This window comes from Crocodylus siamensis, chromosome 3 (genome assembly GCF_052110815.1).
Source record: "Crocodylus siamensis isolate JL-2025a chromosome 3, ASM5211081v1, whole genome shotgun sequence".
Taxonomy (NCBI): domain Eukaryota; kingdom Metazoa; phylum Chordata; order Crocodylia; family Crocodylidae; genus Crocodylus; species Crocodylus siamensis.
In genome coordinates this window covers 44,200,659-44,227,086 of record NC_143397.1, presented here as the reverse complement: position 1 = coordinate 44,227,086, position 26,428 = coordinate 44,200,659, and the positions used below count along the sequence as shown (strand labels likewise).

Below are 26,428 nucleotides of genomic sequence, written 5' to 3'. Positions count from 1 at the left end.
GCTCCTAACTCATATCATGCATTGTACTGGGAGCCTTGGTATTGGATTCTGCTTCAAGGAGCAAGCATCTAAAAATTAGTTATTGTGACACATAATCTGGTAGCTGGGCTATGAGTTTTTATGACTAGATCCAGCAAAACTGTGCAGTCCCACACTAGAGTGTTCACTAAATCTCCATTTCACCTGTAGGTACCCGTGTAGAGAGGTACCTACAGTTCTGTTTTTCCTCCCTTAACTTCTGTCTGTTTAGAACATTTCACTACCAGAAATGGTAAGTAAAATCCTGGCCTCAAGGAAGTCAATGAGAATTTTGCCAGTCCATTGCTTTTAAGTTCTCCATAGCCAGGAAGCAAGGCCACATGCACTACATGGCAGATTTGGCCTAAATCCTACTGGAGGGTCTTTGGTTTGTGTAACATTCTAGCACATCTATCACATAGAGGAGAAATCTAGCACCTAGAGGAGTTTCAGCTGTTCTTTATAACTGTTAGTTTTTCAACTGAATGCCAGTTCAAGAAAAACTGTCCCTATTGTCAGTTTTCCCATGCTATCCTTTATAAAACTTGTAGTATTCCAGTATAGTTCAAAAGAGTTAAAAGTCTTTCTATTTTTCACTTCAGATGTCTCCATGTATAGTTTTCAAATGTTGGCAAGGTGTAGGGGGTTCTACCTAATTGGCTTCATTAGCAGAACCCTTGAACTGTCAGACCCCCAGCAGGTAACTGGATTTGACAGCTTTGATTTGAACTACATCAATAGTAAGGAGTTTGTTTGCTGAAATTAAATCTGGCCAACAGTGATGCCCCTAACAGATTCACTGCTAAGGCTGTGCATACTTTTTGCATTGTAACTTAAATAGGGGTAGAAACTCAGCTGGTTTCAGACTTTGATAAAACACTATCTTGCTAAGATTTATACAAATCTCCCTTCCATGGACTTAATTTCCTTCAAGAGAGAGATCCTTTAAGAGGATATCCCTCTTGACCTTGATATGCAGTCTTCTTGGGGAAGTAGTAGTTTTAAATTCACCAGGAGGTAAGTGATGATGCAAAGTTTGCAGGGAAATGTGCTTCCTGCCTGTCTCCCAGCCCCATTCAGTAGTAGTGATAGGAGGAAAAACTTGTCCATTCCCACTACTGCTATTTTGTTCAAGGACCTTGTGACCCAGTATACACAAGGCAGAAATAGGAACCATGCCAACTTTTGACTAAAAAACAGCTTAAGTAAGGTCTAAAGCAGTTTCCTTAGGATTCTTAAATTATTGTTGGCCTGAGAAATGCCAGGGAAAATTTAGGGCTGTGTATTTTTGCAAACTAGATTCAGAAAAACTGTGCAGTTCCACACTAGAGTGTTCACTAAATCTCCATTTCACCTGTAGGTACCTGTGTAGAGGGGTAGCTACAATTTTGTTTTCCGTCCCTGAACTTCTGTCTGTTCAGAACATTGTTTGTTCACTACCAGAAATATTAGGTAAAATCCTGGCCTCAAGGAAGTCAATGAGAATTTTGCCAGTCCATTGCTTTTAAGTTCTCCATAGCGAGGGAGCAAGGCCACATGCATTATATAGCAAATTTGGCCTAAATCCTGCTACAAGGTCTTTGGTTTCTGTAGCATTCTGGAATAACTGACTGCAGATTCTGAGATAGTTTCATATTATCTTTAAAATGGAGTTTTATATTAAATGTAATGTAATGCAATATAGCAATGCAGCATTCATGTTTAATTTTACTGATATTGAAATGAGTTTATATTATAGGCTGCCAGCAAATTATTTCCTACGTTTTGAGAATTGTTGTTGCTAAGTTCATGAATGCACTATACACATTCTCAAAGGAAGCTATGTATTTGGAAACCTGGGATGTTGTGGAAGACTAGCTGAGACTATGGAACCTGTAAATTAGCTTGGTTTTCTTGTCATAATGTTCAACAGATAAAACCACAAAATGAACAGCTTGCTTACTATATGAATGGGGCAAGTCAGATCTTTGCAGGTTCAGGAAGGTATCACTATTCCAGTTTGTACTTGGGTAATACCTAAAGATTTTTCTTCATAACCAGAAGAGCTAGAAAGCTAACTTTTGATTCTGAGTCTTGCTCTGCAATGAAAGGGGAGTTTAGTGTCAGTCACATATTTGTACTCATCATGAGCCTGTAGATTTAATCTGTTTCTAGCCCACATTATGCTTCTCCCTAAGAAAACATACTGAATGGTGCTAGCTGCAAGGACAGCCAGAATAATATTTACTTCTGTAAAATTCAACAATTAGCTCTATGCCTTACAGCCATAGTTTAACAAAGATTTACATTCCCTTAGGGGGATGAAATCCCCAAAAGACAGTGTCTGCTGCCAAACAGCTCTGCTGATTCAGAGTAAAGATTGGCTGGCTAGAAGAAGCAGCAATTCTTTAAAAATAAAAAAATCTATTGCTCAGTTAGTGTTCCTAGTGCTCCAGGTTTAGGGTCCCATTTAGCTAAGCTTCCTGAAACCTTCACAATGCAATACGTTATTTCTAATTAGGCCTTGTCCCCAGGTGAGAGAACAAAAGTCACAAAAATGTTTACAGACATTAAACTGACATGAGGTCAGTTTATCTGCGTACTATAAAAGATAGAAGCTATGAAAATGAAATGAACTGAAATCTTGCTTCTTTAGCCCAGAAACTAACAAAGGGAGGGGACAAGTGGCATCATTGTTGTGAACATACGTTCTCTCTAGTCCACAAGTGGAAATACTATATGTTTGGGCTCTGAAGGTTTAAGCGGGATTATTTCATCCTATCAGAACTAAAATATGTATTAAAAGAAAAGCAATGAAAACTGTAATAATTTTAAATTTTTTATGGTCTTAGCTGTGTTATGAACTAAATATTTCAGGAAAAAAAATGTTTTCTACAGCCTCTTTGGATGCCACAGGGAGAAGGCTCTTTTTTTTTCTCTCTCTCTCTCTCTCTCTCCCTCTCTTCCTTTCTCTTTCTCTTTGCTTCATCTTTCCACTCAAGAATCTCCTAGTGGATAATCGGCCTCTCTCTCCTCCAGACTGTGAGCCTTGCTCATCACTAAATAGATCTGGTGCCTGTCTCTGCTGCTGCTGTGTTTTCCCAAGAAGCAGTAGCAGCAAGATATTGACCTGATTCTTGACAGTTTTTTTGCTGTCTATAGACTTCTGAATAGCAGCAGTGAAATTGACCAATGTCTTGCTAATTTAACTTGGTTTCTTATTAAAGAAGCTGGAAGCAGGACCTATATCATGGAAGCAGCTTTTTTGCACATTTAAGAAGACAGGCCTGCATTGGTTTATACTTGCTCTCTATTTGCAGCCTATCCTTCTAAAGTCTTTGTATGGTCTCCATTATCCTATTGAGTGGCTCACAGTCTTCTGAATGTGTTCAGGTTCATAATACCTAGAGAAGTCGTGTCACCCATATTTTACAAATGGAGAAATGAGACATAAACAGGCAAAATGGCTTGCTTAAGGCTATTCAAGTAATAAGGGGTGTATACAGAAGTTGTTTTTTTCACCATTTATTGCCATGACTTAACAGAAGTGCATGGCTTTACAACACTAAAAATGGGTACAGTGCTTTAAATTAGCCCTTGTTAAATGAGCTATTAGATTTGAAGTGCTGTAGTTTACAGCACTTTAGCAACCTACAGCACTTTAAATAACTCCTGTACATTGGTCAAATTTCTAACCAGTGGAGAAGCCTGAGGAGGATGAGGAGCTCTCCCTGCCTCTAGCCTGGAAAGTACAGGGAGGCTCAGAGGCCCCCCACCCCTCACCCCCTACCAAACACTGCATTTCTGTTATGTTTAAGAGTTCTGTAGCTTTATAGTGCTATTCAAAGTGCTCTAAATTACACCACTGTAAAATGTGCATAGAGCACTTCTGTATACACCCTAGTATCAGAGGAGGTAACTGATCCTAAGTCAGTGTGGACAGTGTGGCCCTCAAGAGAACATGAAGACTCATTAAGTGGCCCTTCGTCCAAAATAATGCCCACCCCTGATTTAGTGGGTGGTCATTCTTCTTGTTGATATACTCCCTTCAGAAAGAGTGTTGATCCAGCTAGAGTAGGGTGGCAGTATGACTTCTGAAAAAGTCATGCTGCAGGACAGAGAAGAAAAGTAAGATAAAGAGGTTTAAGTCTTTAAGATAACTGTGCCACCAGAGATCCTCACCTCATCTCCCTCCTCAGACTAGCAGCCTCTCTTCTGATCATGCCCAATGGATGTTTAGTTGGCAACCATGCAAGTTTCAAGCTGCTTCTGACTGACGTTTACCTCTCCTGTTGGATTGAATATATGCCATAGCCTGAAGACTTTAATAGCAGTTTAAAGATTAAGCTATATTATTTACCAGAAACCGTTATTGTGAAGTGTATTTTATGTACATTGGTAGAATATTGAATTCTGAAAAATCAGAAACTAAGTCAGAGTCTCCCTGTGGCACACATGCACACCCTGACATTAATGGATATTATTTCTGGGTATATTAGGTCAGGACTTAGCTTCATCAGCAGATCAGTAAGTTTGTAACTCAACATTTCTCCGTTATTTAAGGTCCAGATCCTGTACAGGGATTGCCCATGTAGAACCCTCTTAGGTTTCACTTATTAGAAATCATCATGTAAGAAATATATTGATTTCTGCATTTTTTTAACACTGGATGAAGCATTTATACAATTATAAAATAAAAGGGCAGTTTTCCTGCACATTTAAAAGTCACACCTTTCCAGAAACATTTGCTAAGTGTCATATCAGTAAAATCTTTCTTCATGTCCTGTAATTTGATCTACTATAAAATGAATTTGCAAATTCTTCAAAAGACAAGTCTGTTCCTAATCTTAATACATTCAAGATTTTCATGGGAAACCTCCAAAGAAAACCCAGGTGCTGCAGGAAGTGGTATTGGTGTCTTAGTGGGTGGCATTTTCCATGCTGAGTCAGTTCCCCATCCTAGTGTTGGAGGTGCTGCCTTTCAGATGAGATGCAAAACCAAAATGCTGTGGTCATCAGAGATTCCACAGCCCTTTTCATGAGAATGAGGGTGCTTGCCGCACAGTACAAAGAAAATTCCATCTCAGGTAATTTATATTTTAGACTACAATTTCAATTGGATACATTAGACATCCTTTCTGATCCTACAACTCCATAAGCATAGTTTTTTGCTGGCACAAGAGGACTGTGACATTTCCATCTGAAAGATGGTAGCATTTCATTGCAAGATGAATAAATCTTTATACAGTATAAACAATATTGAAAGCACTTTGGGACCATTCAGAATAAGAGATTATGTGCTTGGTGTATCAAATGTCCCCAGGATTTTTAATATGGCATTGGGTACTAAAAGTTCCAGTTTATAACATGAAAAACCATCTGTCTTTGAAATAGTTAATTTTTGATATGGCTATTTATATTTATGCCTACATATTTTGGGTATTATATATTTGAAGAGTTAATAACACCAATGTAGCAAACTAGGAGGACTCCACTGGAGTCAATACAGCTGCTCCAGATCTACACTGGTAAATGAGATCTGACTTCAGCCTCATGGTTTTGTATTTGCCTGACTAATTTAGACACAAGTGCAAATGTTGAGAGGGGTGCTCACTCTGGAAATGCTGGGGTCAAAGAAGAAGGATTATAGCAAGGCAGAAAAAAGAGGGAAAGCAACAAACAACTTAGTGAAGGCTAAAGATGTGGTAGTCATGGGGGACCTGAACTTCCCAGATATCTTCTGGGAGGAGCAGTCAGCCAGGTCTGACCACTCACGTAGATTCTTAGACAGAGTCCAGGACCTCCATCTCACCCAGGAGGTGCACAGCCCCACCGGGGGGACGCCTTGTTGTACCTAGTGCTGGCCATGGGTGATGACCTGGTGAGGGGGCTGCGGGTGCTCGACCACCTGGGCGACAGCAATCATTGCCTGCTGGAATTTATCATCCAGCGCAAGGTGGCAAGGGCATGCAGTAAGGCAGCAGCCCTAGACTTTAGAAGGGAAAACTTCAGCTAGCTAAGAAGGATACTTGGGGATGCGCTGAGGTCCCAGAGGGGAGGGGAGCCAGATGTCCAAGGAGAGTGGTTGCTTCTTAAGGGGGCGATCCTCCAAGCACAAAGGAAGGTAATCCCAATGAGGATCAAAGGGAGCAGGAGAGCACACAAGCCTCCATGGCTCACCAAAAGCATCCGAGAATGTCTCCTTGCTAAAAAGGAGGTGTATACCCAATGGAAGGAAGGGGTCATCACCAGGGATGACTATTCTGCAGTCGCTCAGAGTTGTAGGGGGGCAGTTAGGAAGGCCAAGGCAAAGATGGAATTAGGACTAGCTTCTCAGATTAAGGACAATAAGAAGTCCTTTTTTAAATACGTAGGGGGCAAAAAGAAGGTCCCGGGTAACATGGGGCCCTTGCAGGACGCGTTGGGAAATTTGGTCGTCACACCAGACGACAAAGCTAACATGTTTAACGATTTCTTTGCCTCTGTCTTCCTAAGTAGGGACCAGAGCAGCCATCTCCCTGCTGGGCCCCCCTCGGGCCCCAGGGGAGGCACACCTGGGCCAAAGATTAGCGTGGAACTCGCTGGGGGGCTTCTGGAGGGGCTGGACGTGTTTAAGTCAGCCAGCCCGGACGATCTCCACCCTAGAGTCCTTAAGGAATTGGCCAAGGTCATTGCAGGACCCCTGGCATGGCTCTATGAGCACTCGTGGTGCTCTGGTGTGGTCCCAGAGGACTGGAAGAGGGCCAACATGGTTCCAATCTTCAAAAAGGGGAGGAAGGAGGACCCAGGAAACTATAGGCCAGTCAGTCTTACCTTGATCCTAGGCAAGCTGTTTGAGAAAATTATGCTGGCACACATCCATGAGGGGCCAGCTGGGGACTGCATGCTTAGGGGCAACCAACACAGGTTCATCAGTGGCAGGTCCTGTCAGACCAACCTGGTGGCCTTCTACAATCAGGTTACCAGATCATTAGATGCGGGGGTAGCAGTGGACATAGTCTTCCTGGACTTCCGGAAGGCATTCAACACTGTCTCTCACCCTGTTCTCATTAAGAAACTGGGGAATTGTGGTGTCAATGCCCACACAGTCAATTGGGTCACCAACTGGCTGGAGGGCTGCACCCAGAGGGTGGTAGTGGATGGATCCTTCTCAACCTGGAAGGACATGGGCAGTGGGGTTCCACAGGGTTCGGTCCTCGGGCCCGCACTGTTCAACATCTTCATCAGTGATTTGGATGAGGGGGTAAAAAGCACCCTGTTCAAATTTGCTGATGACACTAAGATGTGGGGGGATGTGGGCACACTAGAAGGTAGCATCAGGCTTCAATCAGACCTAGACAGGCTACAAGGGTGGGCGGATGTGAATAGGATGGGATTCAACACAGACAAATGCAAGGTGATGAACCTGGGGGGGAACAACCGGCACCATACCTACAGGCTGGGGAACTCCCTTCTCGTCAGCGCAGAGGCAGAAAAGGCTCTTGGAGTCATCATTGACGCCAAGATGAACATGGGCCGGCAGTGTGGGGAGGCAGTTAGGAAGGCCAACCGCACCTTGGCATGCATCCACAGATGCATCTCGAGCAGGTCCAAAGAGTGATCCTCCCCCTGTATGCGGCACTGGTCAGGCTGCAACTGGAGTACTGTGCCCAGTTCTGGGCGCCGCACTTCAAGAGGGATGTGGACAGCATCGAGAGGGTCCAGAGGAGGGCCACTTGCATGATCAGGGGACAGTAGGGCAGGCCCTATGAGAAGAGGCTACGGGACCTGAACCTGTTCAGCCTCCAAAAGAGAAGGCTGAGGGGGGATCTAGTGGCCTGTTATAAACTAGTCAGGTGGGATCAGCAGGCATTGGGGGAGTCACTGTTCCCCCGTGCACTGCCAGGAGTGACCAGGAATAACGGTCACAAGCTGGCGGAGGGCAGGTTTAGGCTAAATATCAGGAAGCACTACTTCACGGTCAGGGCGGCTAGGATCTGGAACCAACTTCCAAGAGAGGTGGTCCTGGCTCCTACCTTGGGGGTTTTTAAGAGGAGGTTGGATGAACATCTTGCTGGGGTTGTATGACCCCAGTATTGTTTCCTGCCATGGCGGGGGGTCGGACTAGATGATCTACTCAGGTCCCTTCCGACCCAGAAACTATGAAACTTGATTTGCAGCATGTATTTTCAAATGGCCTCCTATTCCCTAATGATGCTGCTATGAATCTGCTAAACTACTCTAAAGTTTGGCTTTCCATTCATATATTGACACTGTCCTTCTCTGTCAGTAAAAGATAACAAAAATCAAATGTACTATGTCTCAAATGACATCCTCACCTATTTCAAATAGGCTTTATCATGGAGATTTTCCTTTACATCAGTTCATCTTCCCCCCCATATAACTAAAAAAGTTTAAAGATCTGATATTTCAGTAATTTTTATTTTGAGATCTTTATAATTAGAATATGAGTGAAAAGAATAAGAATACTAATAAAAGAAAAAATGGGACTGATTTTTTGTTCTGGCTCCCCAACAATGCAAAAATGGGAAACGGATTTTAATGACTTTAAACTACCTTTATGCCCGTGGCAAGGGACCTGTTTTGTCCCTAATAAAACAGGCTCAAAGCAAGTGAGAACAGTCAGAATGCAGAAAATTCTTCCTGCCTGGTACTGTGTTGGATACTTCACAGATCCTCCAGCTGGGAAGACAGTTTATGTTAGGAGTATGGTTTGCAGGAATGAAGCTCTATTGTCTTTAAGCCCTCTTTCATACAGCAGCAAATTGAGATAAGTATTTATCACTACTTTGTTCTTATTTTTGTCTTGCAGTCAATCACTGAACAGAAACACCTAGAAACTTAGTTGTATCTATGACCAGTTCTGGCAGAGCATTATATGTAATAGCATGTCAAGAGACCGATAGGCACCATGAGGGAGTTGGGATGGAGATTCAGACAGGTTTCTGTACAGGCTCCCAGACCCCGCCCGTGAAGAGCACATTCTAGAGCAAAGCTTAGAGATCAGGCCCATAATCCATATATGGGCATTCTCAGTTCTTATACACACATACCCCAAGATTACTTTTTCTTCTATATAGAATATTTTGGGTTATGCATGTAGCTCCTATTGCAGAATGTGTTCATTCACAACACACATAGATTTATATAGTGAACTAGGATTTGACCCCAAACTTTCATAACTGAGCTAGGGTTTTTTGGAAGAGGGTTTAGGTTTGTTTTTTGGGGGTGGGTAGGAGGTGGTTGGTTATTTTCTGTTTAGAGCAAAATTCATTTTAATACAACATTTTAAAATAAAAAATAAATATAAAATATTTCTCTAAAAATTAAAATTGAATAAAGTTAAATTTAGTTGAACAGTAATTCTTTACTAATATCTAAAAAAAGTTATTTTGTCCAATAGGAAACTGACAAATCTAAAAAAAACCCTGGAAAAAATTAATGAAATAGGTTGTTGTCCAATTGTAACGTATCAATGAAAGGCTGTAATCACAGTTAAAATAATATCATAATGATGCCAATAAATCCTTACAACTTTAATTATAGCCCCACTAGATAAGACTATAGCCGTATATAAATTCTTTATTAGGAGAATGTCAGTGCTGTGTGAAAATAAACAGGATAGTTTTTTATCTCCCTACTGTAATATTTCCAAAGTATATTAAGTTTGGATCTAGCACTGTATTATAGTGAGTTCAGGCAGATTTTGATAAGGGGAGGAAATTGTCCTACATGGATCTAGATTAGGATAAAAAAATTAAAAGATACCGAGAGTTGCTGTACGTGGGGAGCATGTGTATAAAAATAAAAGTTATATTCTGATGTTCTTCACCCAGATAAAAGCTGAAAATTGCAACAATATTGCAAGTACAAAAAGCAGACTACTGAAATCCACAGAGATTAGCAGCCCCAATCAGCAGACACACAACAGAAAAAGCCATCTATGGCCATGTTGCAGTACAGGCAGTTACGATTGGCTGTAGTCATTTGGCCTTTGCCAAATTAGACAACAGGTGCAGAGTCGCTGACAGGTGTGGATATCTAGGATGAGTAAAATTGCTGATGGGTAGTGATGTAGCCTCGTGTCAGATTGTAAACTGCTGAGCTCTGACAGAATGAGAAGCCAACTCGCATGTTTTCAGATCACTTGATGTGCACTCTCTCCCCCCTCCTTCTCTCTCTTTAGCTTCCTTGGCCCCAGATGAATTCCTGGGTGACTAAACTCAGCCCCAAACAGAACCCAAGGATGTTGTTATCTCTGTGTTCTGTCAAAGCCTGGGAAACATGATCTTGTCAATTGAGAGTTAACGTAAGAATTCTGAACCAATTCCCTGGTAGTTTTTTGGTTTTTTTACAACCTTTTACTGTATGGCAAGAGTTCAGCTGTGATCAAATTAAGCTTAAAGGATAAGGAAATGTTACTTAAGACCTCAGGGGTTATTCAGGTTCAAGATGAAATGCAAAATCAATTTACACATATAATACCCAAAAATATTTTGCAGTCCTATGAAATAAACATGGATTTGTATGAATAAAGTTTGTATGTACATGATTTAGCAGAAAAATACAAAGCAACATGACAGTCTTGTCATGTGGTTTGCCCCCGTCTCCCCCTTTACTGAATAATCAAGAAAGGTACATGCTTCAGATTTGTTTAAGTGAGATCCATGAATCTGACATGTTCTTTCTCTCATTTTTTTTCACAAGCTGAAAATTTACCTGCTTAATTTAAACCAATGCTAAATCAAATAGCATTTGCACATGGGTAAGATCAAACAGAAAACAGAGGATTCTATCTGGTATGTGTAGGTAGGGTGCAGTTAATTTTCCAAGTCTTACAGTCTAGGGACAGAAGTTATACATAAACTGGTTTAAGTGATCAGACACTGGTTTAAAGCTGTAACAAAGTAGAAGTTGAGTTTACATAAACCAGTTTCAAAATGGCTGAAAATGTTTTAGATTTTGCAGCCCTGGGCCAAGCTGTGCATCTGCTCCAAAGAGCAGGACTGGCCCTGCCCCTCTGCTCCCTAGCTGGAACAGTAAGGGCCAGTTCACTGCCCCCCCTGGCTGGGGTCTGGGGTCAGGGTGGGGGGTTTAGCTTCCCTTCCTCCAAGAACAGAGCTGCCCTGCCCTTAGTGCCTACTAAACTTACCACTGGCTGCAACTGTGGACTACAAATCCCAGAAGTACCTGGAAGCAGGACAAGGAAGTGATGAGCAACCCTGCAGAGTTCTGTTGTTGTGATTGTGAATTGCAGATCCCAGAGACCTCAGGGGCAGCAGGAAGATGACACAAATTCACAACCCATGCTGGCTGTGTGCCAGAGAGCCATGCTGTAGTTCCCCCCAGGTTCTGGCTTGAGCCACTGCAGACATGTGCTGCATTTTTGGAATCAAAAGTAAATCTCTGTTCTTTTGCTTATTGGTTCAATCTTTGCAGCTTAGATTAACCTGAAAAGGCTGAAGCAATTCAGCCTCAGGTTTTTTGACTGTGTCTGTACTTAGCCACACCCCCTCTGCCCCCCTCCTCCACTTTCCCCCAGAAGGAACAAACAGTATCAATCCCTGTATACCAGCTAGAGACAAGGGCTGCCCTTTCATGGCTGCCTAAAGCATAAATCACACCAAAGGAAGCAAAGGGGGAAATGGCAGGGAAACCTGTTAGGCTTTTTATGAAAGACAACCCTTTCCAAACCACACTATGAACAGACATTAGACGGAGAGAAGCCGCCCTGTCCAAAAGATCTGGTTTCTCTGTGCAGTGGAGCTGAGCAAGGTCTGGTCTCCTAGAATGCAGTTTCTCCTGAGCTCCCTGAGGCCTCTGACTTTATCTTCCCAAAATAGTTTAGTATCTAAGTGACCCAAGGAAAAAAAGAAAATTTCATCTTTCCATTTCCCTGCCAAAGCACTATGCTTCAATTTGTTGGGATAACTATTGAATGAAATGTTACCCAGAACTTGACAAACAGGTAGAAACCTTCTGCCCTGAGGCACTTAAAATTTCAATATAAGATAAAAGTTGGTCATTGAAAGGCAAAGAGGCACAGATGTTTCTGGAGGGATTCCCTACATTATTTGGTTTAATAAAAAGTGTGATTAGAGGAAGTACTTGAAGAAGGAGAGGGTAATCATTTAGTGTACAGAAGTGCAAGGCAGCTCTGTGTGTAGGGGTTGGTATACTGTTGTGAAAAGCATACTTTAAAAGCAAGCATTAATTGAAAAGAGGTAAAAGAGGTACAAGACCAGACAATCAAGATGTTGTCTTTGGAGCATAGTTTAAAATAGTAGCAAAGAGGTGAACATTGTGGTTATTGAAATATATAAGCCCTGTAGCTTATTTCAAAAAGACTTAAAACCATAAAGGCATTTTGTAATCTGTACCACATAGAAATGTTCCGTTTGTATGTTCTTTCTAAAGTTGTTTATGTGAAGCAGGTTAGGTGGCAGTAAGTGTTTAATCTAGTTCTCCCAAACATGCAATAGAACTAGATTAGGACCAGAATACTAATTTTTGTTCATTATTAAATGTAAAAATCCAAAAACCCTGTATTAATGGAACATAGAATTTGAGATTTTAGTTGCACAGAAGTCAGGGGATTCAGATAGATGGTTCCCATAGCAACCTTAACTCTTTCTGTTTATCATTTCACTACGGTCTTTCAGTACATGATTGTGCCATACATTACATGGCAACAAGAATTTCATCATAATAAGTAGATGAGAGGGTACAAAGTAAAGGTTGGATTCACTCAACTTTCCTGGTTTTCATGTTTTGTGTTACTCAGAAAACAGATAGATGTTTAGACCCATGATTTAAATATGATTTGACACCCTCTATAAATGTGATTTTTGGAATGGCTAATAGAGTACAGAATTTTAAAGATGGAAGTATTAAGACAATTCAGAATAAAAGTATTGCCAAGTAGATTATGGAACCATCATGACCAGAATTGGAACCAAACCACTTTTTACTATTAATTGGAAGCTTTCCACCTCCAGATAGAGGGAAAAGAGAAATGGAAAATGGCAGGCAATCACAACTTTTTTTCTGATTATTGAAAGTAGTTTACCAAAATTACAATTGTGTGGGTAGTGCTTTTTAGTAATAGAATTCTTAGATAGGAAATACTGTTTGGTCTCTTTTTAAGAACTAATGCAGGGAATTACTTGGTCTACAGATCTAAATCTGTCTCTGCAAGGAGCCTTAAAAGTTTAAAAGTTTCAGTCCTTCACATAGGTCTGGGACAGACACTGCATAAACCAATTTGGCCCAAGTCTGATACTACATTCAACCAGGTTTATCTTAAACCAGTTTCAGTCATTTTGAAACTGGTTTATGTGCATTGAACTTATGTTCTGTTACAGGTTTAAACCAGTTTCTGATCACTTAAACCAGTTTATGTGTAATGTCTGTCCCTTGGCATAAAGGTCCAATTGCAGGAATACAGTTTTCTCAACAGAAAGTACCCACAAATAAATTATTAGGCTCTTGGAACCAGAGGACATAATGGTGAAGCAGAGGCAATAAACTTGTTGAAGAATGTTGATGCCTTTTTCCTCTCTACCTTACAGAATTCACCAGTCTTTTATTTGAAGTGCTAACTTAGTGCTAAGGGAGATGTATCACTTGGGAATCAAAGGAATCTTCCATGGGCAAAGAACAGTGGAGACCCTTTTCTGCTTAAGTCTTCCAGTTGTAATAACTATGCATTGCCCTAATAAGGAAATATCTGGCTGATAGCATGGTGTTTCCTTTGGTATTTTTCATAGGGCTCTAAATGTTTTATGCACTGAAGATAAAAGTGTTGTTTGTGCTTCATTTATCCATTTATTGTAGTTTGCCCTATCTCAGCACTTCTCTTCAGAAATTTATAATGTAGGGTTTAAGCTCAGTTGCTAGTTTATGAGATTCCATTCAAAGATAGTTTTTCTTTAACCATTTTGTTTTTAAAATGCTGCAATTAATTTTTAGGTTACTGGGATCCAAAACAGAATAGGTATGTATTACATGGGAGTGGGGAAGGAAGTGCTTCAGAAGCACAAAATGGCTGATCTTCTTTAAAAATAACTAAAATTTAGCTTGGGATTCTGCATAATACAATCCAGTCTACTAATTCTTTTCCCTAAAAAAAGCCTTAAATCCACATTTCACAAGCTTCCTTAAATCCTCTGGAAGCTAGTGAATCTCTGAGAGGGTGTTATAGGACTAGCTCTTGTCCGGGATCTGGGAAAAGCTACAAAGATTTAACATGGTAAAAAAGAGGGAGGGATCCTGGCCACTGTAAGACTGGTTGAAACATTACTCTAGCCTGCTGTTACTCCCAAGTGGCCCCAGACATCCCTTTTTGAGAACTGGTGACCTATCTCTGGTCTGTATCCCTGGTATGTCCATACTCCCTACTTGCTGGGTTCAGTTCCCATAATCAGGTCAGTATTAATATGGGTTTTTTGTCTGAAGAGCTAAATATTAATTTAGACTTTGTGTAGCAAGAGTTGAACTTTATACTTTGTACAAAAACATTCTATACTAAGCCCCTCTCAAAAGATCTCAATACCGGTATGTTGTATGTGTTCAGAGAATTCCTGTTCTGTACATTTATGAACACCATATCAGAATTAAGATTCGTAATTCAAATCGGAAGGAAAAATTTCCCCCTTATTATTTTGTGCCATTTATATGAAATCTGTCAAGCAACAGAAACACTTCTATCTTCAGTCCTTTTTCTTCCCACTGCTTATCAGTGAACATCATATAATAAATTAGAATGTGGTCTTCTCCCTTCTCCCTTCTCTGCTAGGCTAATGTTTAAAAAACAGGAGAGAATGAAGAGGAAGTGAAAAATATTTGTTCAACATGTTTAAGCCTTTCTAAATTAGGATCTAAAGAATTTATGGGTTTTTTGTGTGTGTCAAAATTAGCTTACCAGGTTTAAGACTGAAAACTAGCCAGTGGGCTTGAAGTTTAAAAGATCTGTCTCTGGGTAAATCCAGTCTTCCTCCATTGCCTAATCTTATTATGTACCTGTTAGCATTGAGTTTGGCACATATATATGTGATGGAATGGTTTGTTTTAATGACATTAGGGGCTGGTCTATAACATGGACTTACATAGTAATAAGAGGGCCCTTTTTCTAGTCTTAGCTAAAATGCATCTGCTCTTTTAAAACAAGAATGCACTTATGAGCTCCAAATTGTAAAATAATGACCAGTTCTCAAAACTGAGGAAATCACAAAAAGTAATAAAACACCTGACTACTGCTATAATCAGACTTAAGGGATTCTTACTTTGACAAAAAGAGGAAGAGGTTTAGACTCAACCATTCTGAAAAAAAAAAACAAGTAAAATGCTTCTGCTGCATTGAGCATCCTATCCTAATTGCATGGGAAACATTTAGCCATTAACGAAAATAAGAGTATCATGTGACCTATGCCACACTGTTTGCCCAAATGTATCAGGCTTAAAGCCAAAATGCACCACAAGCAGTTCCCTGAAAATACCTGTAGATATCCAGATGGAATTTTTTGAAAACTTTTGGTTCTATAGAATACACCTCTGAAAATTGATTGTGCTATTACAGTTGGATGAATCGAACAGTTCTTGTTCCGCTTGCTTACCCCTTAATATAGCAGGACATTGTTCTGCTATCTTGTTGGCCACACAAGCCAAGGTAGACAAGTTAACAAAAAATATTAGAGTCTAGGCATTTATGTAAAATTATTAGTGGCTGACTTCACTGCATAATTGTTTGTGTTTTTATCTCCATTACTTAGCTTGGTGATGTTCACTGTTGCAAGGGTTGTCTTGAGCTGCTGAACCTTAGGCTCATCTGTTTTGACTTTTCACTCAGCATCTGTTTTAGCAGTGGATTTCCCTGCACATTAAACTTCAACACCTCACATTCGTGACACTGTAACAAGAGTCAACAAAAAGTAAACACTGTGTCTAGGAGTTCTTAATTGGTGCCTCACAACAGCACTAGCAACATTCCCCTCCCCTTGTCCTATCAAGAAATACTGTGAGGAGTGGCAGGGCACCATTAGTGTCATCCTCTATGACAAATTCAAATCAGTGATTCAGTTTAAATACTCCTCCTCATTTTTACATCAACAGCATTGATTCCTAATCTGTGTGCATTTTAGTTTCTTCTTCCTGTTTCCTTAGAATAAGGAGGAACAACGTTGAAATAGCCTACTTTAAATACACCATTTGGTGACAGTGGTGGTGTTTCTGATCCTAAATTTAAAATGAAATGTGTCATGTGTTAAAATTGATCATACACTAAACATCTTAAACCTTTAATGGTATTACTTACAGTGGGAAGTATGTATTATAGTACAGACACTTTATCAGCTCATTCACTCCCAGAGTTTATTGACTGTTTCCAGTTTCAGAGGAAAGAGGTCATAATGGTCCTCTCTTTGCCAGTGGTAATGGGAGCCCTATAGCATTGACCTGGTAGATCTGTATTCAGTTTCTTTCCCTAATGTAAAATGTAACAGCCTTCTACCCACTGGGCAGTTTGCTCTACTGTAATACCGCTGAATTTCTCTTGCAGCCTGTGTCAAGGTTTGAACTTTCCAAATTATGTATTTCAGACATTGAGAAAGAAAGGACTTAATGGCTGTGACAGTCCAGACCCCGATGCAGATGATTCAGTAGGTCACAGCCCTGAGTCTGAGGACAAGTACAGGAAAATTAATGAAGATATTGATCTAATGATCAGCAGGCAAAGATTGTGTGTAAGTACTCTGAGCCCCTTTCATTTTTTTTACTTTTTGATATTTCTCTGAACCTGGCAGGCATTGAACAAGAAAGAAAACAAAGGTTGTGAAAGCCCCGATCCTGACTCCTCTTACGCTCTCACCCCACGCACTGAAGAAAAATACAAAAAAATTAATGAAGAATTTGATAATATGATCAAGAGCCATAAAATACCTGTAAGTACCAAAGGTTAGATGGCTGTTTGCTCATAACTGCTGCAGTAACCTACCTTAACCCTTTCAGTTCTGGTCTTTTATCCAAAGCATTTCAGGTAGAAATGGGTTTTCATAGCCCAACATATATAATCAAATAACATGGCTATAAAATTTCACGCGACCATATTTTTCTCTTGAAGTCTCTGCATTTGACACATAGGCAATGCCTATTACAGGTGAAACCTATAGAAGGAACTGAAATATACATATACCCATTATATTCACTCAGTTTACAGAACTGTTTACCACACCACTCGCCTAAATTATATCTAAAACATAACAATGGGAATCCTTTGTAGACAGGCCAGCAAACCCACATAATACTTTCTGTGGTGATATAGAAAAAACAATGTAGAACTGAAATTATTTTATATATAGCAATTAATGCATTTTGTGCGTGTCACTTCATTTCTTAAGCCTCTGTGCTAAATTCAGTTACAGTACTGAAGGGTTACAGCTAATTGCTCGCTGCAGAGAAACAGACTGCATGAGAGCCTAATGGTAGGATTCAGACATGTTTGTGTGTTGGGGTGATTTACAGCTTTATCAGAAGATTTGCTTTGACCTCTTCAGCATTTCTTTAATGCTTTAACATGAGCTAAATTTTTGTTTTAACAAAGTCAAAAATTCTAACCGTCAGTCATATGCCTTGCCAGATACGTAAGAGAAATAACTCCGCATGTGCTATTTTGTTTGCACAAACATAAAGAAAAAATAAGTTTTGTCACTGTTTAATAACATTACACTTGTGATAAAAACTGACAAAAGCTAAGAAATTTGCAGTTGCATCTGACCTGTCCTTGTGAAGGAAAGGGTAGAAAACTGTGTAAGAAAAATGAAGAGCATTTATCTTTATTTACAGCCAAACTTTCAGCCAGCTTCAAGCAAACATTAAAATTTGCATATCAGCATTTACACAATTAATGGCTTACACCCTGCTGAAGTGAGGGTGCAGTCATTTTGCATATGCAGAACCCAAACTTGTACATGCAATTTGGGTGGTTGGGTGCACCCAGAATTTGTAGTCACAGTCAGTTACACATACAAAAGTTGAAATCCAAACTCATAGCAAGTTTCCCTTAAGAATTATCTGATTCTTCTCTCACAATTTAAAGTTGTTTAAATTAGTATTGTGAATAGTCTTTCATATGAGTCCTGGTATACTTTGTTAAAATCCTTAAAATGTGTATGAAACATTTAACTGAATTTAATTGAATACACTTCTGTTCCATTCCTCCTCTACTTTTCCATTTCCCTTCTCTTCCTAATTGCTTTTATCAACAAAAGAATTTAAGCTGCCACCAGGGTTTTGGTAAATCAAGATTCTGGAAACCTGGTTCAGCAAGCAATGGTTACAACTTTAGGTTCAGACAGAAAAGCAGTTCCCCAGTCTAACCCATGGCACTTCACAGAAACTACTGTGAAGGTGCAGACAGAAGTGATCGTTTTTGCCCAATTCGGCCCCTGAATATGCTCTACAGCCATGGCCAAATGCAAGTGCATGGCTGCAGAATGCTTTAAAAGGGCCCAATCCCACAACAATCTGAACTCTCATTTCATGGGAGTTCAGATGGAGTCACTTCAAGGTAGAGCACCTTCATTAATTTGTGTCTGTGTATCCCAGGTGAAGGGCTGGGCTGATGCGGCCTTCCTCCTGGTGCTGTTTTCAGAATGGGAGTGGAAGGAGGGGAGTGGAGGGAGCTTGTTCTTGGGGTTGCACTGCCCACACTGGAGAGTGGGCCAGGTGGATTGGAGCCTTCCCAAAGGTTGGGAAGTTCATCAACATGTTGATGAAAAAAGACTTTAATTTTTATTAATTTCTGTGAAACTGCTTTGTAGTTGTTTGATGAAAGGCATTATAAATTGCAAAATATTAATGTTACTATTTTTGTAAAGGAGGATTCTAACAGACTTCAGACTCACTCTGTACATTTACAAATCACAAAACTGTGATAGTTGCTCTTAAATATAGTTGCACTCAAAGATATCCTTCACCATAATGGATGCAGGTTCATGAAGCAAAACTGGAAAAAAATGAACAAGTCAAGCTTCATAATGTCTAGGAAAGCATGATGTATAAATTAGACCTGTGCTTGAACATGTAAGAAAATAAAAATGCTGCCAGATCAAAATTGGCTTATACTCTTAATGAAAAAGGTCAATAAATTTTCCTCAGAATAGTCTGAGGATAAGAATTTACATGTTTCCTAAGTATCTGATAATGTGTACTTACCAAAGCATTGCACAGTGAATAGAAGTCCACTAGAAAGCAGCTACGGACCTCTCTGTCTTTGAGCATAAGAATTAGCTAGACTTGGCTGAAATTTGCCAAAACATCTTTAAAAACATGAAAGCTAACACAGAATGTTTGTCTATTCATTTTTCAGGGTTTTTGACACCCAAGATTTTGTTTTCCACAATATTTTGTAGACCAGCTTGCAAAATTCACTCCTAGCTCAATGCTGTGTGATTTTACTCAGTTGAAATTTTACATTAGCCATCTTTTGACTTGTGGAGAGAAGACAGGCTAAGACAGAACAACATATCAGAAGTCACACACAATAACATTGTGTTGAATGCACTGAGGTACATCAGGTCCTGTCTGTGATAGACAAGATACATGCATGCTTGTTTTGCCTCCAGCAGTGGTAAAGGGATCTGTACCAGGTCCTGCACACATTAGTCAAGGAAACATGAATGTAAACACACATTTAAAGCAGCCAAAACCAAAGTAGTAAATTTGCAGCTGGGAGTTTGAGGGGTAATACTGGTGATGCCTTGTTTTCCACCAAGACCTCACAGTATACCCAAAGCAGGCACAAAGGTTATTTATGCCCCATATACTTTGACTGAACAAAGAATAAAATTAAGAACATGTTCTTTCAAATTAATTTGCGCATAAAAACAAAGAATAAACCAACTTAACTAAGGTCAACTACATGTAAAGTACACTGTAAGATGACCTCGCTGTATTCACACTCTATTTAAAAAGCATGCTAAACCAAACACTATATATATGTCTAGTAATGGGGCATGTAAATCCTGCAGCTAAATTAAGAATGCCTTTAAAGAATGACCGCAGAAAACCTAATAACTGTTTTGGCAATGTCCATATGTTTCAGTAATGAATAAACTGTAGTGATAATAGTAGTAGCAGCAGCAGAAATCAGGATCGGGACCCCAAAGCTGTGCTCTGAGCAGTCACTGAAAAAAGACAACCTTTATCCTGAATTGCTCACAGTCAATAGTCAGATACAAGTGGATGAAAGGTAGAGAATGGAAGCAGAAGTTGATTAATTTAAATGGCTTTGTTATATCTTCAGGTGGATTTTTTTTAATTGGTACAGAAAGAAGGATTAAGGGAGCAGGGAAATAAAAAAAAAACAGAAAACATTAGGTACCCATCATATAATCTAGGCCCTATGACCTGCAGGCTAGGATTTGTAGGCCCAACGGTACAGATGATTGTAACAGTATGCAGAATGATTCCAGAGCGGGGAGGGAGGGGATGGAAAGTGGGGTCACATGCAAAATCTCCAGCACCCAAGTGCCTCTTGAAGCCTACAGAGCAAGGAGAAAATAGAATGCACACAGAATGACCCTGCATGGGGAGCTCTGCACCTCCAAAACAGGCTGCCAGGTTAGCAGCCCCATGTTTACCTTTTCAACAGGAACACCCTGGTGGAGAGTTGGCAATCCAATTGGACCTGAATTCATGGCCCAGAACTTGTTAGAAATGTAGAAGCCATCATTCCAACATGTAGCCCAGAATAGTTGATGTAGGATCTGGCTAGCAGCTTCATGACCAGCCACTCTAATCTGTAGGGTTTCTGTCCCTACCTCAACCTCATTGGGCTCCCCTGCCACATCTCTGCTATTTGGGGTTTGTGTAAAAAGGTGAGATTTTAATTCATTGCATTTTTAGATTTTCCTATATACCTGATATAACTTTTCAAATTATTCAGTATGTGTGCAACTCTAAGGAATTGGGCCTGCAGTCATAATACACACAAAGATCCTATTTCTGAATCATGTGAATCGTGAAACTTCCTGTGTAGAACAGGTTCCATATGTAGGCACAGGTTTGATAATGAACATAAAATCTTGCAAGGGTGCTGCAGAGAGGCCTCTAGTTGGGTTTCACTAGTTATATTTTTTAAATATGTAATTACTTATGCTGTCTATTTATGAAAAGCAGAATATATCACTTAAATATCCAGAACTCCAGAATATAGTAATACATACAGATTTGATTGCTAGCCATTGAAACAAAGAAATAATACTCTCCCTACCCCCCCCCGGACTTGAAACAGCCCCTTGAACCAGCCTTTCAGGAAAGTTGGCCATTAGGGACATCAGATATGACTGCATAGGAGCAAAGAAAAGCTAGTTCTACAATCATACTCTGCCCTGAACTGGAATCTTGTTCACTTGCTGCATATCAGTGGCAAACAAAATGATTTCTGAATTTATATGACTAAAATATAGCTGGAAAAAAGGAAAAAGGAGGGGAAAAGAGTAAAAGGGGTTTAAAACTGCCATAATTAAACAGCCAGTGATCCAGTATGCAAGACAGCAGTGAACTACTACCATGTAAATAACTGAATAGCCACAGAATCTATTTCAGGGTAGAACATGGGTGAAGCTATGCCCCTTCCACCTTGTCCCGACACAACGGGGCTATAGCACTATGCATACAGCAGTTCTCATCACATTCATGCCAGGTCCCAGAAGGCATTGTCAGTTTACCAGCATTCAAAACATGAGTCAGCACCTGCCTCAAAATCATGTAGTTGGTTTACAAAAGATGAAATTTTTTAAGCAATGTATCTGAGTTTTTTTTCATTTGCCTCAGAAAACATTTTCAAGTTTTTCATTGCAACTATGAGAGCAGGTAAAAAAAACCATAAAGCTAGAATTGCCACATATTCGTCTTGATACCAGAACCTTATACAAGCAAGTATACAAGCAAGACTCACAAAACCATGGCTACTGCATTGTACATTTTCCAGATATAATGACTGCCATTTGACACTGCCACTCAAGACTGCTGCTGCTTCTGCTCCCTGTGAAGCTCAAAGACATAAGAGGCATAATTTGCCACAGTTGGCAAAATGCTTTATTGAAAGAGATCCTTCAGGACAAGGAGATTCTACTTTTAAACAAAGAAAAACAGTATATTGGAAAGGCTGTGTCCCCTTTCTTCCTCCCTTCCCCCACCCCCCAAAAAAATCAGTTTTGCTTTTTGTCACATTTTCAAGGAACACTTTGCTGCTTTTACATCTCTTCCAAAATATAGAAGTAGTTTAACAAGAAAAGTAATTATGTTTGATCATGCCTTTAATATGATTGGGATTCATTCCTGTTGCTAAAGCTACTTGTACTGAAACTAAAGCTTACCCTTCTGAATTCCACCCCTTCTAATTTTTTTCCATGAAATGAAGTCATCATAATTATTTACCTTTGATCTTACAGTCATCTGTGACACCAGATTAAGATATCACAAGTGAACAAGTATGACTTCAATGCATGGAAGAAAAAGAAAATGCAGCTACATGAAGCAGGGTTTTGTTTTAAACAAAAGTGAGGGGGAAACCCTTCCAGTGTTCACAAAGCAAAAGCACAAACTCCAGTAAAATGTAGTGATTTTTAAAGCCATTTTTAAAAACCTTGTTTAGTGCCTAAACCATAGTTAGTTCCTACTTTTTAAACTCTTCTCTTGATTCTCACAGGGAGGGGAGTTTAAATGTTTTAACCACCAGTTCCAAATTTTTGAACTAAATATAGAGTAACTGTACTTGAAGACTGTTGTGCTTCTGTACTATTCTTGTCTTTGTTTCCCTTTTTTTGCATGTACAGGCTGTTCCACCACCCAACTTTGAGATGCCAGTTTCTATCCCAGTGTCCAACCACAACAGTTTGGTATACAGTAACCCAGTCAGCTCACTCGGTAACCCCAACCTTTTGCCACTGGCCCACCCTTCTCTGCAGAGAAATAGCATGTCTCCTGGTGTGACACATCGGCCTCCAAGTGCAGGTAACACAGGTATGCTTTGTTAAATCCCATTTCTTTAACTGATCTTTTCTGGGAGATAACTAATGTGTCTTTTTCACTTTAAACTGTACTAAAAGAGCAAGATCCTCTCAGTCATAATAGTTTCCCCAAAACTACCGTGTTGAAAAATCAAAGACAAAGCTGAAAAGGTTCCTATGCCAAAATTAGAAAATAAAAATAACCCTGAAATAATGTTCTTGAAACAGATGAATATTGGCTAAGATTAAAGGAAATCAATAAAAGATAAAAGGGAGATGATTTGCTGTTTTACTAAAAAGGCAGCTCATCTGTTTGTTTCATGCAAGAATTCAGCAGACAGATTTCCATAAAATTTGAAAAAATAAAGTGTGGTCAAAGCAAGCCTGTCTTTTAAAAGTAAAATAGGCCTCTAATTACTGAAATCAACAGTCGAGACGTTAAATGGAGGATTTGTGATTATTTATATATTCAAAAGATCATTGATGGGTAAATGTTAGTCCATCTCCAAGCTGGAATGTCTTGTTGGATAAGCAATCAGTTGCTTTCTATGCTTAGTGATATATAGGGTCACCTCTGATCAGGATAAATGAGGATTAGTCTCATTCTTTGTGGCCAAAGCAATGTCATCCTTAAGGATTTTGAGTTCCATTCAAGGACTCCAGTCCAAGGAAGAGTTAAAAAAAATCCTCAGAGCAACTGTGTGTGAAAGGGTTGAGAAATTTATAATCAACAATTAAGCAAATACATACTATAATTACATAATTTATAGTACCTTCACTGTTCACTGGCCTTTTCCAATAAAGTAGTATTTATCTTGTTTTTTCTAATTCAAATAAAATTAAAATAAATCCGCTTTACAAATGATTACGTATAGTCAGACTGAGTATAATTTTTTTTAATATTAGTGATTTTTCTTACGCAATGGAAAGCTGAAAATCTACAGGCTATCAGCTATTGCATTTATTTTTAAGCTTGCCTGTCACCAATGAACAAACATGATAGCTGTTAAACCTTACTAGGGGCATTTAAAAATGTTTCAACTATGGACATGAACTAGTGGACACTAAAGTCACTTAGGAATGCTTGTAGGCTTAAGATCAGGCCATCTGTGAGTAGAAAGCTGGTTAGTATTGCTTAAAGTGTTTAACTTTTGTGGTTTGGGTTGGGGTTTTTTTTGTTTCTATGTTTGTTTTTGGTTTTGGTTTCTTGTCATTCTCACTGTGACTTTTATTTAAAACCATAGGTGGCCTGATGGGTGGGGACCTCACAACCGGTGCAGGCACCAGTGCAGGTAAAAGGAAGATTACTCATATTAAATATTATAAATCACTGGGGCACCAAAACAGATAGTTAGTATAGACTTAGTCTTTAAAAAATTGTATGTTTGGGATGATTTTTAAAGTGTTCAGCATTATGGTAGTTCTCTCAGTTCAGTGGGAGTTTTACCGTCAACTTCAAGGGGATCAGCATTAGGCTAGTGTTCAGCACCATTCAAAACCCCACCTCCTGAAAACCCCATGTAAAAATCTCTGGACGTCTTCATTTTCCACTTAACGTCAAGGATTTCAATAAAAATCTTTGGGCCCAGTGATATAACCCTTAGACTACCAAAAGTCCTAGTGAAAGTCAATTCTAATTGAAATCCTGATTCTTATTATATATATTTCAGTGAAGTTTAAGTACATGCTTCAGTTTAAGCACATGTAAACTGTCCCTGCTCAGCAAAATACCTTAGCATGTGCTTGAGTTAAGTACATGTTATTTGTATTCTTTTTGAGCCAAAAAGGTAACAGTGAAGAGCCAGAAGTGAACTGTCGCCTAATTTTAAGCATTTTCTTAATGCTTCATGGTATTGGTCCCTAAGAGACAAGGAGAACATTGGTTTATCCACTCACTGGCTGACTGGGAGCTATATGAAAGATTAGTAGGGAGATCCATGTTGTGTACCATAAACCAGAGATAGCAGTAATTGGTGATATATACAGAAGCTGACCCCCTTGACACTGTACTTTAGAGGGACTTACTCCTGGTACTTGAAACACTATTTCTTTTTGGGCTGCACTCTTCTCATCTTGCCTCAGATCACACACTTTCATTTTTCATTGTGTGCAGATGACTTGCAGATGTTTGTGTGATACATCTCTAGTAAAATTGAAACTGAGCATCACTGTAACCAAGTAACTTTTGACTAGTACTGCACCTTTCAGAGGTCATTTTATATTCACTTAGGACTAGAACTTACAGACAATAGAAACATAAGGCTTTTTGGTTGTCTCTTGTTTTCATAATACCCATACTAGAAAATGACAATTTCCTTAATTATCTTTTGTTATTCTTTGTAACACAGCTGAAAAAAGATTTGGTCTGTTGGTGTTTGCATGTTAGACCCTTCCTTGACAATTTACATGATAGAAGTTTTAGATTCTGCAGCAATGAAACAGGGAAAGTAAATTGATTGCCCTGTTAATGGGCTCCCTCTACTGGCTTGCTAAGACATGCCATTGTAGTACAGCCATGGGCCTGTCTGTTGTTTTAGAAAGGTGCTGGGAATTAGTAAACACAATGTGTCTTTTAAATATATATATTTGTGCACACTAAAATAGAAGTTATTCTATGTGTCCAGTTGTCTTTATCATTCTTTATGCTCTCTAAAACCTGTGTATTATCATACTCAGTTGGAGGACATATTCTTTTTACATGCATACTATTTCTCTTTGAAATAAGTGTAATGAAAAGGACAGAAAGAGGATAGAGAAATATAGAGAATTTGAGTTGCTTATTGGCAATATTATACACTTGACTTTCAAGCAATGTACCTTTGGAGTCATCAATTGATTTAGCTGTATATAAAACAGACATTACTAAGAATGCATCATAAATATTTAATTGTATGAATAGTCTTTGTTCTTTATCTAGTAAAACACCAATACAGTTATGCTTGTCATGCCTTAAATTCAAAGCAATAGGAGGGATTTGCTATAGTTATGAAGAAAGATGAGAGGTCATTATAAGGCCGAATCATCTGCCTCAGTAGCATCATTCAACAATGCCACTATTTTGGAGAGTTCTCTCTTTCTCTCTTAAGGGTACAGAAGAATAAACATCAAAAGTTCTCTTTGTTCAACACTTTTTGTAAGAAACAGAGACCCCTGTGTTTTTTCCATTTGGCTTCTTAGATGCTCATAGCATGATCATGTGGTTTAATCTGTTAGGGTTCATATTTTTCACCATATTATAACTTATAAATTTGCATTTTTCTGCAGTATCTAAAAATAGCATATATTTGAAATAATACACTCCAATGAGAAGATTTGAATTAAGAGTTCCATTTCAGTCACTACAAAAATGAAACAATTTTTTATTGTTAACACAAGGGCGTCAGTTTCTGCATTACTTTAACAAATTACATGATAACTAGAAA

General features: G+C 39.2%; 1 protein-coding gene across 13 annotated transcripts in view; it reads left to right on the top strand.

The window, feature by feature from the left end:
• The window catches only part of MEF2C (myocyte enhancer factor 2C), a 171,536-nt gene that overhangs the window by 110,226 nt on the left and 34,882 nt on the right, over positions 1-26,428 (top strand). For 6 of the 13 annotated variants that reach the window (XM_090038237.1, XM_090038227.1, XM_090038230.1 and 3 more), the window contains 4 exons: positions 16,593-16,652; positions 16,797-16,934; positions 22,833-23,019; positions 24,251-24,298. In XM_090038237.1, coding sequence (XP_089894363.1) covers positions 16,593-16,652; positions 16,797-16,934; positions 22,833-23,019; positions 24,251-24,298 — 433 coding nt within the window. Of the gene's footprint in view, positions 1-16,592; positions 16,737-16,796; positions 16,935-22,832; positions 23,020-24,250; positions 24,299-26,428 lie in introns of all 13 variants that reach the window. The other 7 variants (XM_090038239.1, XM_090038235.1, XM_090038238.1 and 4 more) reach the window with 5 other exon arrangements.